This window comes from Siphateles boraxobius, unplaced genomic scaffold, assembly GCF_051911475.1.
Source record: "Siphateles boraxobius isolate OS27281-9 unplaced genomic scaffold, OSU_SipBor_1 130, whole genome shotgun sequence".
Taxonomy (NCBI): domain Eukaryota; kingdom Metazoa; phylum Chordata; class Actinopteri; order Cypriniformes; family Leuciscidae; genus Siphateles; species Siphateles boraxobius.
This window is the reverse complement of record NW_027508734.1, coordinates 2,047,086-2,064,301: the sequence shown is the minus strand read 5'-3', so window position 1 is coordinate 2,064,301 and position 17,216 is coordinate 2,047,086. Positions and strand designations below refer to the sequence as shown.

The 17,216-nt window shown below is 45.4% G+C and overlaps 1 protein-coding gene across 1 annotated transcript; it reads left to right on the top strand.

Moving 5' to 3' along the window:
- The first annotated feature begins 703 nt into the window (after positions 1 to 703).
- Positions 704 to 2,397, top strand: LOC143736783 (uncharacterized). The gene is made up of 3 exons (XM_077227484.1): positions 704 to 1,041; positions 1,997 to 2,088; positions 2,164 to 2,397. Exons 1-3 carry the CDS (start codon positions 786 to 788, stop codon positions 2,314 to 2,316), a joined length of 501 nt encoding a protein of 166 aa, XP_077083599.1. The 5' UTR covers positions 704 to 785; the 3' UTR covers positions 2,317 to 2,397.
- Positions 2,398 to 17,216: the final 14,819 nt, after the last annotated feature.

Genomic DNA, 17,216 nt, shown 5'->3' with positions numbered 1-17,216 from the left:
GAATTTTCAGCATCACATGATCTTTTAGAAATCATTCCATTATATTATTATTATCAATTATTATTGGTGCTCAATAATTCTTATTATCAATGTTGAAAACAATTTTTGCTGCTATATTTTTGTGGAAACCATGAAATGGTTAACAAAAAAACTAAACTAAAAAAATGTCGGACACTACCATTCAAAAGTTTGGGGGTCATTATATATATATATTTTTTTTTTTTTAAAGAAAAATACTTTTATTCAGCAAGGACGCATTAAATTGATCAAAAGTGAAAGTAAAGTCACTACAAAAAAATGAAAGCAACAATAAATAAATCGCGTCTAGTCTACGTCTTCTTTATGAACAAATCACTGACAAATTACAAGTACAAAATGCTAAAGTATCAAATTTGTAAAGAGTAATTTTGCTAGATTAAATTTACTCGAGTAAATTTGTTCAGCTGAAATATTGAGAGGCGGCTTTTTGCTGAAGAACATTATGACTGGTTTAATTTAACACCTCTAAATTAATTTACAGTTAATTTAATTACCAAAACTTTATCTTCGGTTTTGGCTAAGTGGAAATAATGTCTGTGCATCACTAGGTTTCTGACACATTTAATAGTTCCTCATCAAAACCTTGTATCGCAGAAGCTGTGTCATCAGTGTGAGCGTTTCTCACGCACTTAACATGATGTTGCTCTGTTCTGACATAAACAGTTACAGGAAACAAATTTGTTTTCTATCAAGCCAAACGGACGTGGAGTGAAACTCAGCTTTACTGCAGGAGGAACTACGTCGACATGGCCATTATTGGAAGCCTCGCTGACAGCGCTTACATAGTAAATTTATTCGTTACATACGGTGGAGATGAGGCCTGGATCGGCTTGAACAGGAACTTGTGGCTGTGGTCTGACCAGACCTCAGTGAGCTGGCTGTCAGTGAAATGGTCTTCAGGAGAGCCTGATAATGGAGATGGGAATAGAAAGTGTGCGTTTGTCTATAAGACCGGATTGATCGGGGATGAAGAATTATCAGAACGCTTACCTTTCTTCTGCAGTGAGTGTTATTTCTGCTTATTTCTATAAACTGTAGTTCTATAAACTCTGTTACTGTAAAAAATAAATACAGATATTAAAATATCCGTTAAAAATAATGAAATTTTAAATTTTAAAACAATGAAAAGTAATTTCTTTAAGTGAAAGAAAAAAAATATTGCGAGACATTACAACCTAAAATGTAGCATTCTAATAACTTTCTCATATTTAACTTAACTTTACTGCAACATCAACACTTTTTTTGTTTTATTTTATTTGTTTATTTATGCATGTGAATACTGTATATTTTTTACTATGCATCAATGAATGCAAGATCATATTCATGATTATCTGTCTAAAACACAAAGAATTACAATTAATAAGCTAAAAAATATACTGTAAACTTAACACATTTTTTCAACAGTTTTTAAGGCAGCACAACATTTTTAAGTTGAAAAATTGTTTTACAGTTAATACTACATTTAATTTTTACAATGAAATCAGTGCAAGGTCATCATCAGGTCATTTTCTGTCAACAAAAAAAAAATGCTGTAAAAACAAATAATGAATGACAAATAATCAAGAATATACTGTAAATTCACACTACATATTTTACAGCTTTTTAACACAGCACAACATTTTTTTAAGTTGAAACAACTATTTGCAGTAAATACTATATTCATATTTTTTACAATAAAATGAGTGCAAGATCCTTTTCAGGTCCTTTTCTGCCATAACAGCAAATTACTGTTTAAAAAAAAAAAAAAAAAAAGAATCAAAAAAAACTGTGAATGCACACGACATTTTTTACAGTGTCCAGTGCTGTACAGTTTTTACGAATGCTGTTCTCTTGATTCTTCATGAAGTGTGTGTGTGTGTGTGTGTGTGTGTGTGTGTGTGTGTGTGTGTGTGTGTGTGTGTGTGTGTGTGTGTGTGTGTGTGTGTGTGTGTGTGTGTGTGTGTGGTGTGTCTGTCAGATAAAAGGAGTCAGATGCAGCTGGTGCGCATGGCCGTGAGATCCGCCGGGTCTCTGGATGAAGCTGCAGTGACGACAGCCGTAGAAGAGAAGGTGAGATGATCGTCTCTCATGACTGAGCTCGTCTCCTCATTGGCACTGATGATGAATGATGAACTCTGTCTCCAGATCCAGCAGATCCTCTCAGAGCAGGAGGAGTTGGACGCTGGATCCAGTGTGACATGGAGAGTCCAGGCTGATGGGAAGATCTTCCAGCTGCAGGAGAATAACACACGAAACAAGACATCAGCAGTCTGTTCCAGAGATAATCCACATCCCTGAGGACTTCTCGGACACTTCATTTTACAGTGTCATAGAACTTATTATAGTTGCATAATTATACATGCAACTAAACCTTATATAAGGACATGTTAATTTATATTACACAGACCTTTATTTTATAATTGCAATCTTAAAAGGACACTATACAATTAAGTGTAAATTATGTATTCGTTAGCTTAAATTGTTATTTTCAGGAATGGGCTTTTCAAGTAATTTATGTGATTCATATTACATTATTAATATAATAATAAGTACTTGGTTATTTCAAACTTAAGATTTCAGATAAAAATATAATTATGAACTGTTTATACTCCAACACAATCTCATGAAAGTGCGTATCTATACCACGAATGTTATTTCTCGTGCCATTTATACACTAAAAATGGTTTTAGCGTACATATGCTACGCACTGAAAACCCTTGGGTAGGATTAGCGTGGTGTGTGTGTGTGTGTGTGTGTGTGTGTGTGTGTGTGTGTGTGTGTGTGTGTGTGTGTGTGTTTAATACACGCCATAAAGTGCGTATCATATGCACGCGAAAACTGCCGGTGAAATAGATGTTTGCATTAATGCTGTTTTTGGCTTCTTTCTCCCACAACCTTTAAAGCCTTAATAATCTTGACAGTAATATGAGTGAACCTATAGGCTGCAGTCTTTGCTACAGTGTTACTTCTGATGAATAAATAGTTTACTGCCCTCTTGTGGTGATACAGAGCACGTGACTACTGTAAATGATTTTGAAATGCATACGAAAGTTTTTGAGATGGTAAAAATAAAAATAAAGTGTTTATTCCCAAATCAGGACTGAACGAATTGTTGAGATCTCACTTTCACCTAAACTCATGGTAATAAAGAGGAAGCCTACACATGAAGCAAACATCCATCCCTTTTTAATGTCCGCGCCATCGAGCGCGTTTGGCTGTTTAGTGGAACTGACGCATATATAGCCTATCTAAACCCGTAAATCTTCCTTATAACTCCTAATCATAAATACAGTTCATGTTCACCATAACAGTTTAAACAAATAAAAGAATGATTTAAACTTTGTTTTACTTCTGTTGTAAAGATTTAGATTAAATATGCCATTCTGATTAATGGAGTTAAACACTTAAATTACATGAAATCATTAAAGTTACAACATTTTTTTTTATATTTAATAAATATAAATATTTGTTGTGGATGCAATTCTTTCGAACACGTTTCCTACTACATAGATATAGCCTAATTGTTTTATCATGATAGCAGACTGTCTGAGAAAATAGTTTTGTGCAAATAATGCACAACAACTTCAAGGTCTATCCGTTTTCCATTAAAAACATAAATCAATTAAATATACTCTTTGGCCAGTGGAAAAGATTGAGAAAAACTTTTGTCGGAAATCTGTATTTTACACTATTTGATTTTTTTATTCAAAAACAAGGCAATGATAGGCTACTAAATGATTTTCATTAATGTAATGTGACAGCACATCCGCATTTCATATTTTCCTAATGTCTTGTACCGTTAAACATGTTATCACGTGGATGAATAATCATATGCAAATGATATGCAGATGAGGATATGCATAGCAAAACTAGTAAAACGCTTCTCTCTCTCCTTCGGTCGGACGCGAGGGAGTGGCGGCTTCGGCATTCCGGATTTTCCTCTCTAGTCCCCGACAACGGAGGGCAACAGCGGCCCGGCATTCTAGCCCGTCAGTGGCGTTACGCGTGTTCTCCGTTCGCACCGCAGCTCCGGCAGCTCGGGAATCCCTCCGCGCACCCTCCCTGGACCCTCGAAGACACCAGTGTACATGCAGGGGGAAGAGACCGGTCTCCTGAGGAGAGGCGCGCTCAGCACTTAAGAGTGGCGGTGATGAGTCTTCATTCTCTTCCGGTGTGCCTCATTACACGCGCCCCTCCTCTTCAATCACACACACTCCTCCTCTCCAATCACACACACTCCTCCTCTTCAATCACACACTCCTCCTCTTCAATCACACACTCCTCCTCTCCAATCACACACACTCCTCCTCTCCAATCACACACTCCTCCTCTCCAATCACACACTCCTCCTCTCCAATCACACACACTCATCCTCTCCAATCACACACACTCCTCTTCTTCAATCACACACTCCTCCTCTCCAATCACACTCACTCCTCCTCTCCAATCACACACTCCTCCTCTCCAATCACACACTCCTCCTCTCCAATCACACACACTCCAGTCGGGAACCTGGCGAATAAGAGACAAACATGTACCAATTGTCCTTAAAGTTTATTTATTTTCTTGCAAGAAAAAGCCAGCGGTCATACAGAATGAATGTGTTGTCCTTCCTTAAAGTCCTGACTCCTTCAGGTCTGAGATCAGTGTGTTTCAGCTGTAATACTGGGACAGGACAGGCAGATCTGAGATCAGTGTGTTTCAGCTGTAATACTGAGACAGGACAGGCAGATCTGGGATCAGTGTGTTTCAGCTGTAATACTGGGACAGGACAGGCAGGTCTGAGATCAGTGTGTTTCAGCTGTAATACTGGGACAGGACAGGCAGATCTGGGATCAGTGTGTTTCAGCTGTAATACTGAGACAGGACAGGCAGATCTGAGATCAGTGTGTTTCAGCTGTAATACTGGGAAAGGACAGGCAGATCTGAGATCAGTGTGTTTCAGCTGTAATACTGGGACAGGACAGGCAGATCTGAGATCAGTGTGTTTCAGCTGTAATACTGGGACAGGACAGGCAGGTCTGAGATCAGTGTGTTTCAGCTGTAATACTGAGACAGGACAGGCAGATCTGAGATCAGTGTGTTTCAGCTGTAATACTGAGACAGGACAGGCAGATCTGAGATCAGTGTGTTTCAGCTACTGAGACAGGACAGGCAGATCTGAGATCAGTGTGTTTCAGCTGTAATACTGGGACAGGACAGGCAGATCTGAGATCAGTGTGTTTCAGCTGTAATACTGAGACAGGACAGGCAGATCTGAGATCAGTGTGTTTCAGCTGTAATACTGGGACAGGACAGGCAGATCTGAGATCAGTGTGTTTCAGCTGTAATACTGGGACAGGACAGGCAGATCTGAGATCAGTGTGTTTCAGCTGTAATACTGAGACAGGACAGGCAGATCTGAGATCAGTGTGTTTCAGCTGTAATACTGAGACAGGACAGGCAGATCTGAGATCAGTGTGTTTCAGCTGTAATACTGGGACAGGACAGGCAGATCTGAGATCAGTGTGTTTCAGCTGTAATACTGAGACAGGACAGGCAGATCTGAGATCAGTGTGTTTCAGCTGTAATACTGAGACAGGACAGGCAGATCTGAGATCAGTGTGTTTCAGCTGTAATACTGAGACAGGACAGGCAGATCTGAGATCAGTGTGTTTCAGCTGTAATACTGGGACAGGACAGGCAGATCTGAGATCAGTGTGTTTCAGCTGTAATACTGAGACAGGACAGGCAGATCTGAGATCAGTGTGTTTCAGCTGTAATACTGAGACAGGACAGGCAGATCTGAGATCAGTGTGTTTCAGCTGTAATACTGAGACAGGACAGGCAGATCTGAGATCAGTGTGTTTCAGCTGTAATACTGGGACCGGACAGGCATATCTGAGATCAGTGTGTTTCAGCTGTAATACTGGGACAGGACAGGCAGATCTGAGATCAGTGTGTTTCAGCTGTAATACTGAGACAGGACAGGCAGATCTGAGATCAGTGTGTTTCAGCTGTAATACTGGGACAGGACAGGCAGGTCTGAGATCAGTGTGTTTCAGCTGTAATACTGAGACAGGACAGGCAGATCTGAGATCAGTGTGTTTCAGCTGTAATACTGGGACAGGACAGGCAGATCTGAGATCAGTGTGTTTCAGCTGTAATACTGGGACGGGACAGGCAGATCTGAGATCAGTGTGTTTCAGCTACTGGGACAGGACAGGCAGGTCTGAGATCAGTGTGTTTCAGCTGTAATACTGGGACGGGACAGGCAGATCTGAGATCAGTGTGTTTCAGCTACTGGGACAGGACAGGCAGATCTGAGATCAGTGTGTTTCAGCTACTGGGACAGGACAGGCAGATCTGAGATCAGTGTGTTTCAGCTGTAATACTGGGACAGGACAGGCAGATCTGAGATCAGTGTGTTTCAGCTGTAATACTGGGACGGGACAGGCAGATCTGAGTTCAGTGTGTTTCAGCTACTGGGACAGGACAGGCAGGTCTGAGATCAGTGTGTTTCAGCTACTGGGACAGGACAGGCAGATCTGAGATCAGTGTGTTTCAGCTACTGGGACAGGACAGGCAGATCTGAGATCAGTGTGTTTCAGCTGTAATACTGAGACAGGACAGGCAGATCTGAGATCAGTGTGTTTCAGCTGTAATACTGGGACAGGGCAGGCAGATCTGAGATCAGTGTGTTTCAGCTGTAATACTGGGAAAGGACAGGCAGATCTGAGATCAGTGTGTTTCAGCTGTAATACTGAGACAGGACAGGCAGATCTGAGATCAGTGTGTTTCAGCTGTAATACTGGGACAGGACAGGCAGGTCTGAGATCAGTGTGTTTCAGCTGTAATACTGGGACAGGACAGGCAGATCTGAGATCAGTGTGTTTCAGCTGTAATACTGGGACATGACAGGCAGGTCTGAGATCAGTGTGTTTCAGCTGTAATACTGAGACAGGACAGGCAGATCTGAGATCAGTGTGTTTCAGCTGTAATACTGGGACAGGACAGGCAGGTCTGAGATCAGTGTGTTTCAGCTGTAATACTGGGACAGGACAGGCAGATCTGAGATCAGTGTGTTTCAGCTGTAATACTGAGACAGGACAGGCAGATCTGAGATCAGTGTGTTTCAGCTGTAATACTGGGACAGGACAGGCAGACCTGAGATCAGTGTGTTTCAGCTGTAATACTGAGACAGGACAGGCAGATCTGAGATCAGTGTGTTTCAGCTGTAATACTGAGACAGGACAGGCAGATCTGAGATCAGTGTGTTTCAGCTGTAATACTGGGACAGGACAGGCAGATCTGAGATCAGTGTGTTTCAGCTGTAATACTGAGACAGGACAGGCAGATCTGAGATCAGTGAGTTTCAGCTGTAATACTGGGACAGGACAGGCAGATCTGAGATCAGTGTGTTTCAGCTGTAATACTGAGACAGGACAGGCAGATCTGAGATCAGTGTGTTTCAGCTGTAATACTGAGACAGGACAGGCAGATCTGAGATCAGTGTGTTTCAGCTGTAATACTGAGACAGGACAGGCAGATCTGAGATCAGTGTGTTTCAGCTGTAATACTGGGACCGGACAGGCATATCTGAGATCAGTGTGTTTCAGCTGTAATACTGGGACAGGACAGGCAGATCTGAGATCAGTGTGTTTCAGCTGTAATACTGAGACAGGACAGGCAGATCTGAGATCAGTGTGTTTCAGCTGTAATACTGGGACAGGACAGGCAGGTCTGAGATCAGTGTGTTTCAGCTGTAATACTGAGACAGGACAGGCAGATCTGAGATCAGTGTGTTTCAGCTGTAATACTGGGACAGGACAGGCAGATCTGAGATCAGTGTGTTTCAGCTGTAATACTGGGACGGGACAGGCAGATCTGAGATCAGTGTGTTTCAGCTACTGGGACAGGACAGGCAGGTCTGAGATCAGTGTGTTTCAGCTGTAATACTGGGACGGGACAGGCAGATCTGAGATCAGTGTGTTTCAGCTACTGGGACAGGACAGGCAGATCTGAGATCAGTGTGTTTCAGCTACTGGGACAGGACAGGCAGATCTGAGATCAGTGTGTTTCATCTGTAATACTGGGACAGGACAGGCAGATCTGAGATCAGTGTGTTTCAGCTGTAATACTGGGACGGGACAGGCAGATCTGAGTTCAGTGTGTTTCAGCTACTGGGACAGGACAGGCAGGTCTGAGATCAGTGTGTTTCAGCTACTGGGACAGGACAGGCAGATCTGAGATCAGTGTGTTTCAGCTACTGGGACAGGACAGGCAGATCTGAGATCAGTGTGTTTCAGCTGTAATACTGAGACAGGACAGGCAGATCTGAGATCAGTGTGTTTCAGCTGTAATACTGGGACAGGGCAGGCAGATCTGAGATCAGTGTGTTTCAGCTGTAATACTGAGACAGGACAGGCAGATCTGAGATCAGTGTGTTTCAGCTGTAATACTGGGACAGGACAGGCAGACCTGAGATCAGTGTGTTTCAGCTGTAATACTGAGACAGGACAGGCAGATCTGAGATCAGTGTGTTTCAGCTGTAATACTGGGACAGGACAGGCAGATCTGAGATCAGTGTGTTTCAGCTGTAATACTGAGACAGGACAGGCAGATCTGAGATCAGTGTGTTTCAGCTGTAATACTGGGACAGGACAGGCAGATCTGAGATCAGTGTGTTTCAGCTGTAATACTGAGACAGGACAGGCAGATCTGAGATCAGTGTGTTTCAGCTGTAATACTGGGACCGGACAGGCATATCTGAGATCAGTGTGTTTCAGCTGTAATACTGGGACAGGACAGGCAGATCTGAGATCAGTGTGTTTCAGCTGTAATACTGAGACAGGACAGGCAGATCTGAGATCAGTGTGTTTCAGCTGTAATACTGGGACAGGACAGGCAGATCTGAGATCAGTGTGTTTCAGCTGTAATACTGGGACAGGACAGGCAGATCTGAGATCAGTGTGTTTCAGCTGTAATACTGAGACAGGACAGGCAGATCTGAGATCAGTGTGTTTCAGCTGTAATACTGAGACAGGACAGGCAGATCTGAGATCAGTGTGTTTCAGCTGTAATACTGGGACAGGACAGGCAGATCTGAGATCAGTGTGTTTCAGCTGTAATACTGGGACAGGACAGGCATATCTGAGATCAGTGTGTTTCAGCTGTAATACTGAGACAGGACAGGCAGATCTGAGATCAGTGTGTTTCAGCTGTAATACTGGGACAGGACAGGCAGATCTGAGATCAGTGTGTTTCAGCTGTAATACTGGGACGGGACAGGCAGATCTGAGATCAGTGTGTTTCAGCTACTGGGACAGGACAGGCAGGTCTGAGATCAGTGTGTTTCAGCTACTGGGACAGGACAGGCAGATCTGAGATCAGTGTGTTTCAGCTACTGGGACAGGACAGGCAGATCTGAGATCAGTGTGTTTCAGCTGTAATACTGGGACAGGACAGGCAGATCTGAGATCAGTGTGTTTCAGCTACTGGGACAGGACAGGCAGGTCTGAGATCAGTGTGTTTCAGCTACTGGGACAGGACAGGCAGATCTGAGATCAGTGTGTTTCAGCTACTGGGACAGGACAGGCAGATCTGAGATCAGTGTGTTTCAGCTACTGGGACAGGACAGGCAGATCTGAGATCAGTGTGTTTCAGCTACTGGGACAGGACAGGCAGATCTGAGATCAGTGTGTTTCAGCTACTGGGACAGGACAGGCAGGTCTGAGATCAGTGTGTTTCAGCTGTAATACTGAGACAGGACAGGCAGATCTGAGATCAGTGTGTTTCAGCTGTAATACTGAGACAGGACAGGCAGATCTGAGATCAGTGTGTTTCAGCTGTAATACTGGGACAGGACAGGCAGATCTGAGATCAGTGTGTTTCAGCTGTAATACTGAGACAGGACAGGCAGATCTGAGATCAGTGTGTTTCAGCTGTAATACTGGGACGGGACAGGCAGATCTGAGATCAGTGTGTTTCAGCTACTGGGACAGGACAGGCAGATCTGAGATCAGTGTGTTTCAGCTACTGGGACAGGACAGGCAGGTCTGAGATCAGTGTGTTTCAGCTACTGGGACAGGACAGGCAGATCTGAGATCAGTGTGTTTCAGCTACTGGGACAGGACAGGCAGATCTGAGATCAGTGTGTTTCAGCTGTAATACTGAGACAGGACAGGCAGATCTGAGATCAGTGTGTTTCAGCTGTAATACTGGGACAGGACAGGCAGATCTGAGATCAGTGTGTTTCAGCTGTAATACTGAGACAGGACAGGCAGATCTGAGATCAGTGTGTTTCAGCTGTAATACTGGGACAGGACAGGCATATCTGAGATCAGTGTGTTTCAGCTGTAATACTGGGACAGGACAGGCAGATCTGAGATCAGTGTGTTTCAGCTGTAATACTGAGACAGGACAGGCAGATCTGAGATCAGTGTGTTTCAGCTGTAATACTGAGACAGGACAGGCAGATCTGAGATCAGTGTGTTTCAGCTGTAATACTGAGACAGGACAGGCAGATCTGAGATCAGTGTGTTTCAGCTGTAATACTGGGACAGGACAGGCAGATCTGAGATCAGTGTGTTTCAGCTGTAATACTGGGACGGGACAGGCAGATCTGAGATCAGTGTGTTTCAGCTACTGGGACAGGACAGGCAGGTCTGAGATCAGTGTGTTTCAGCTACTGGGACAGGACAGGCAGATCTGAGATCAGTGTGTTTCAGCTACTGGGACAGGACAGGCAGATCTGAGATCAGTGTGTTTCAGCTGTAATACTGGGACAGGACAGGCAGATCTGAGATCAGTGTGTTTCAGCTACAGGGACGGGACAGGCAGATCTGAGATCAGTGTGTTTCAGCTGTAATACTGGGACAGGACAGGCAGATCTGAGATCAGTGTGTTTCAGCTGTAATACTGGGACAGGACAGGCAGATCTGAGATCAGTGTGTTTCAGCTGTAATACTGGGACAGGACAGGCAGATCTGAGATCAGTGTGTTTCAGCTGTAATACTGAGACAGGACAGGCAGATCTGAGATCAGTGTGTTTCAGCTGTAATACTGGGACGGGACAGGCAGATCTGAGATCAGTGTGTTTCAGCTACTGGGACAGGACAGGCAGGTCTGAGATCAGTGTGTTTCAGCTACTGGGACAGGACAGGCAGATCTGAGATCAGTGTGTTTCAGCTACTGGGACAGGACAGGCAGATCTGAGATCAGTGTGTTTCAGCTGTAATACTGGGACAGGACAAGCAGATCTGAGATCAGTGTGTTTCAGCTACTGGGACGGGACAGGCAGATCTGAGATCAGTGTGTTTCAGCTACTGGGACAGGAGAGGCAGATCTGAGATCAGTGTGTTTCAGCTGTAATACTGAGACAGGACAGGCAGATCTGAGATCAGTGTGTTTCAGCTGTAATACTGGGACAGGACAAGCAGATCTGAGATCAGTGTGTTTCAGCTACTGGGACGGGACAGGCAGATCTGAGATCAGTGTGTTTTAGCTACTGGGACAGGACAGGCAGATCTGAGATCAGTGTGTTTCAGCTGTAATACTGGGACAGGGCAGGCAGATCTGAGATCAGTGTGTTTCAGCTGTAATACTGGGACAGGACAAGCAGATCTGAGATCAGTGTGTTTCAGCTACTGGGACGGGACAGGCAGATCTGAGATCAGTGTGTTTTAGCTACTGGGACAGGACAGGCAGATCTGAGATCAGTGTGTTTCAGCTGTAATACTGGGACAGGACAGGCAGATCTGAGATCAGTGTGTTTCAGCTGTAATACTGGGACAGGACAGGCAGATCTGAGATCAGTGTGTTTCAGCTGTAATACTGGGACAGGACAAGCAGATCTGAGATCAGTGTGTTTCAGCTACTGGGACGGGACAGGCAGATCTGAGATCAGTGTGTTTTAGCTACTGGGACAGGACAGGCAGATCTGAGATCAGTGTGTTTCAGCTGTAATACTGGGACAGGACAGGCAGATCTGAGATCAGTCTGTTTCAGCTGTAATACTGGGACAGGACAGGCAGATCTGAGATCAGTGTGTTTCAGCTGTAATACTGAGACAGGACAGGCAGATCTGAGATCAGTGTGTTTCAGCTGTAATACTGGGACAGGACAGGCAGATCTGAGATCAGTGTGTTTCAGCTGTAATACTGGGACAGGACAGGCAGATCTGAGATCAGTGTGTTTCAGCTACTGGGACGGGACAGGCAGATCTGAGATCAGTGTGTTTCAGCTGTAATACTGGGACAGGACAGGCAGATCTGAGATCAGTGTGTTTCAGCTGTAATACTGGGACAGGACAGGCAGATCTGAGATCAGTGTGTTTCAGCTGTAATACTGAGACAGGACAGGCAGATCTGAGATCAGTGTGTTTCAGCTGTAATACTGGGACAGGACAGGCAGATCTGAGATCAGTGTGTTTCAGCTGTAATACTGGGACAGGACAGGCAGATCTGAGATCAGTGTGTTTCAGCTACTGGGACGGGACAGGCAGATCTGAGATCAGTGTGTTTCAGCTGTAATACTGGGACAGGACAGGCAGATCTGAGATCAGTGTGTTTCAGCTACTGGGACGGGACAGGCAGATCTGAGATCAGTGTGTTTCAGCTGTAATACTGGGACAGGACAGGCAGATCTGAGATCAGTGTGTTTCAGCTGTAATACTGGGACGGGACAGGCAGATCTGAGATCAGTGTGTTTCAGCTACTGGGACAGGACAGGCAGGTCTGAGATCAGTGTGTTTCAGCTACTGGGACAGGACAGGCAGATCTGAGATCAGTGTGTTTCAGCTACTGGGACAGGACAGGCAGATCTGAGATCAGTGTGTTTCAGCTGTAATACTGGGACAGGACAGGCAGATCTGAGATCAGTGTGTTTCAGCTACAGGGACGGGACAGGCAGATCTGAGATCAGTGTGTTTCAGCTGTAATACTGGGACAGGACAGGCAGATCTGAGATCAGTGTGTTTCAGCTGTAATACTGGGACAGGACAGGCAGATCTGAGATCAGTGTGTTTCAGCTGTAATACTGGGACAGGACAGGCAGATCTGAGATCAGTGTGTTTCAGCTGTAATACTGAGACAGGACAGGCAGATCTGAGATCAGTGTGTTTCAGCTGTAATACTGGGACGGGACAGGCAGATCTGAGATCAGTGTGTTTCAGCTACTGGGACAGGACAGGCAGGTCTGAGATCAGTGTGTTTCAGCTACTGGGACAGGACAGGCAGATCTGAGATCAGTGTGTTTCAGCTACTGGGACAGGACAGGCAGATCTGAGATCAGTGTGTTTCAGCTGTAATACTGGGACAGGACAAGCAGATCTGAGATCAGTGTGTTTCAGCTGTAATACTGGGACAGGACAAGCAGATCTGAGATCAGTGTGTTTCAGCTACTGGGACGGGACAGGCAGATCTGAGATCAGTGTGTTTTAGCTACTGGGACAGGACAGGCAGATCTGAGATCAGTGTGTTTCAGCTGTAATACTGGGACAGGACAGGCAGATCTGAGATCAGTGTGTTTCAGCTGTAATACTGGGACAGGACAGGCAGATCTGAGATCAGTGTGTTTCAGCTGTAATACTGGGACAGGACAAGCAGATCTGAGATCAGTGTGTTTCAGCTACTGGGACGGGACAGGCAGATCTGAGATCAGTGTGTTTTAGCTACTGGGACAGGACAGGCAGATCTGAGATCAGTGTGTTTCAGCTGTAATACTGGGACAGGACAGGCAGATCTGAGATCAGTGTGTTTCAGCTGTAATACTGGGACAGGACAGGCAGATCTGAGATCAGTGTGTTTCAGCTGTAATACTGAGACAGGACAGGCAGATCTGAGATCAGTGTGTTTCAGCTGTAATACTGGGACAGGACAGGCAGATCTGAGATCAGTGTGTTTCAGCTGTAATACTGGGACAGGACAGGCAGATCTGAGATCAGTGTGTTTCAGCTACTGGGACGGGACAGGCAGATCTGAGATCAGTGTGTTTCAGCTGTAATACTGGGACAGGACAGGCAGATCTGAGATCAGTGTGTTTCAGCTACTGGGACGGGACAGGCAGATCTGAGATCAGTGTGTTTCAGCTGTAATACTGGGACAGGACAGGCAGATCTGAGATCAGTGTGTTTCAGCTGTAATACTGGGACGGGACAGGCAGATCTGAGATCAGTGTGTTTCAGCTACTGGGACAGGACAGGCAGGTCTGAGATCAGTGTGTTTCAGCTACTGGGACAGGACAGGCAGATCTGAGATCAGTGTGTTTCAGCTACTGGGACAGGACAGGCAGATCTGAGATCAGTGTGTTTCAGCTGTAATACTGGGACAGGACAGGCAGATCTGAGATCAGTGTGTTTCAGCTACAGGGACGGGACAGGCAGATCTGAGATCAGTGTGTTTCAGCTGTAATACTGGGACAGGACAGGCAGATCTGAGATCAGTGTGTTTCAGCTGTAATACTGGGACAGGACAGGCAGATCTGAGATCAGTGTGTTTCAGCTGTAATACTGGGACAGGACAGGCAGATCTGAGATCAGTGTGTTTCAGCTGTAATACTGAGACAGGACAGGCAGATCTGAGATCAGTGTGTTTCAGCTGTAATACTGGGACGGGACAGGCAGATCTGAGATCAGTGTGTTTCAGCTACTGGGACAGGACAGGCAGGTCTGAGATCAGTGTGTTTCAGCTACTGGGACAGGACAGGCAGATCTGAGATCAGTGTGTTTCAGCTACTGGGACAGGACAGGCAGATCTGAGATCAGTGTGTTTCAGCTGTAATACTGGGACAGGACAAGCAGATCTGAGATCAGTGTGTTTCAGCTGTAATACTGAGACAGGACAGGCAGATCTGAGATCAGTGTGTTTCAGCTGTAATACTGAGACAGGACAGGCAGATCTGAGATCAGTGTGTTTCAGCTACTGGGACAGGAGAGGCAGATCTGAGATCAGTGTGTTTCAGCTGTAATACTGAGACAGGACAGGCAGATCTGAGATCAGTGTGTTTCAGCTGTAATACTGGGACAGGACAAGCAGATCTGAGATCAGTGTGTTTCAGCTACTGGGACGGGACAGGCAGATCTGAGATCAGTGTGTTTTAGCTACTGGGACAGGACAGGCAGATCTGAGATCAGTGTGTTTCAGCTGTAATACTGGGACAGGACAAGCAGATCTGAGATCAGTGTGTTTCAGCTACTGGGACGGGACAGGCAGATCTGAGATCAGTGTGTTTTAGCTACTGGGACAGGACAGGCAGATCTGAGATCAGTGTGTTTCAGCTGTAATACTGGGACAGGACAGGCAGATCTGAGATCAGTGTGTTTCAGCTGTAATACTGGGACAGGACAGGCAGATCTGAGATCAGTGTGTTTCAGCTGTAATACTGGGACAGGACAAGCAGATCTGAGATCAGTGTGTTTCAGCTACTGGGACGTGACAGGCAGATCTGAGATCAGTGTGTTTTAGCTACTGGGACAGGACAGGCAGATCTGAGATCAGTGTGTTTCAGCTGTAATACTGGGACAGGACAGGCAGATCTGAGATCAGTGTGTTTCAGCTGTAATACTGGGACAGGACAGGCAGATCTGAGATCAGTGTGTTTCAGCTGTAATACTGGGACAGGACAGGCAGATCTGAGATCAGTGTGTTTCAGCTGTAATACTGGGACAGGACAGGCAGATCTGAGATCAGTGTGTTTCAGCTGTAATACTGAGACAGGACAGGCAGATCTGAGATCAGTGTGTTTCAGCTGTAATACTGGGACAGGACAGGCAGATCTGAGATCAGTGTGTTTCAGCTGTAATACTGGGACAGGACAGGCAGATCTGAGATCAGTGTGTTTCAGCTGTAATACTGGGACAGGACAGGCAGATCTGAGATCAGTGTGTTTCAGCTGTAATACTGGGACAGGACAGGCAGGTCTGAGATCAGTGTGTTTCAGCTGTAATACTGGGACAGGACAGGCAGATCTGAGATCAGTGTGTTTCAGCTGTAATACTGGGACAGGACAGGCAGATCTGAGATCAGTGTGTTTCAGCTGTAATACTGGGACAGGACAGGCAGATCTGAGATCAGTGTGTTTCAGCTGTAATACTGGGACAGGACAGGCAGGTCTGAGATCAGTGTGTTTCAGCTGTAATACTGGGACAGGACAGGCAGATCTGAGATCAGTGTGTTTCAGCTGTAATACTGGGACAGGACAGGCAGATCTGAGATCAGTGTGTTTCAGCTGTAATACTGAGACAGGACAGACAGATCTGAGATCAGTGTGTTTCAGCTGTAATACTGGGACAGGACAGGCAGATCTGAGATCAGTGTGTTTCAGCTGTAATACTGGGACAGGACAGGCAGATCTGAGATCAGTGTGTTTCAGCTGTAATACTGAGACAGGACAGGCAGATCTGAGATCAGTGTGTTTCAGCTGTAATACTGGGACAGGACAGGCAGATCTGAGATCAGTGTGTTTCAGCTGTAATACTGGGACCGGACAGGCAGATCTGAGATCAGTGTGTTTCAGCTGTAATACTGGGACAGGACAGGCAGATCTGAGATCAGTGTGTTTCAGCTGTAATACTGGGACAGGACAGGCAGATCTGAGATCAGTGTGTTTCAGCTGTAATACTGAGACAGGACAGGCAGATCTGAGATCAGTGTGTTTCAGCTGTAATACTGGGACAGGACAGGCAGATCTGAGATCAGTGTGTTTCAGCTGTAATACTGGGACAGGACAGGCAGATCTGAGATCAGTGTGTTTCAGCTACTGGGACGGGACAGGCAGATCTGAGATCAGTGTGTTTCAGCTGTAATACTGGGACAGGACAGGCAGATCTGAGATCAGTGTGTTTCAGCTACTGGGACGGGACAGGCAGATCTGAGATCAGTGTGTTTCAGCTGTAATACTGGGACAGGACAGGCAGATCTGAGATCAGTGTGTTTCAGCTGTAATACTGGGACGGGACAGGCAGATCTGAGATCAGTGTGTTTCAGCTACTGGGACAGGACAGGCAGGTCTGAGATCAGTGTGTTTCAGCTACTGGGACAGGACAGGCAGATCTGAGATCAGTGTGTTTCAGCTACTGGGACAGGACAGGCAGATCTGAGATCAGTGTGTTTCAGCTGTAATACTGGGACAGGACAGGCAGATCTGAGATCAGTGTGTTTCAGCTACAGGGACGGGACAGGCAGATCTGAGATCAGTGTGTTTCAGCTACTGAGACAGGA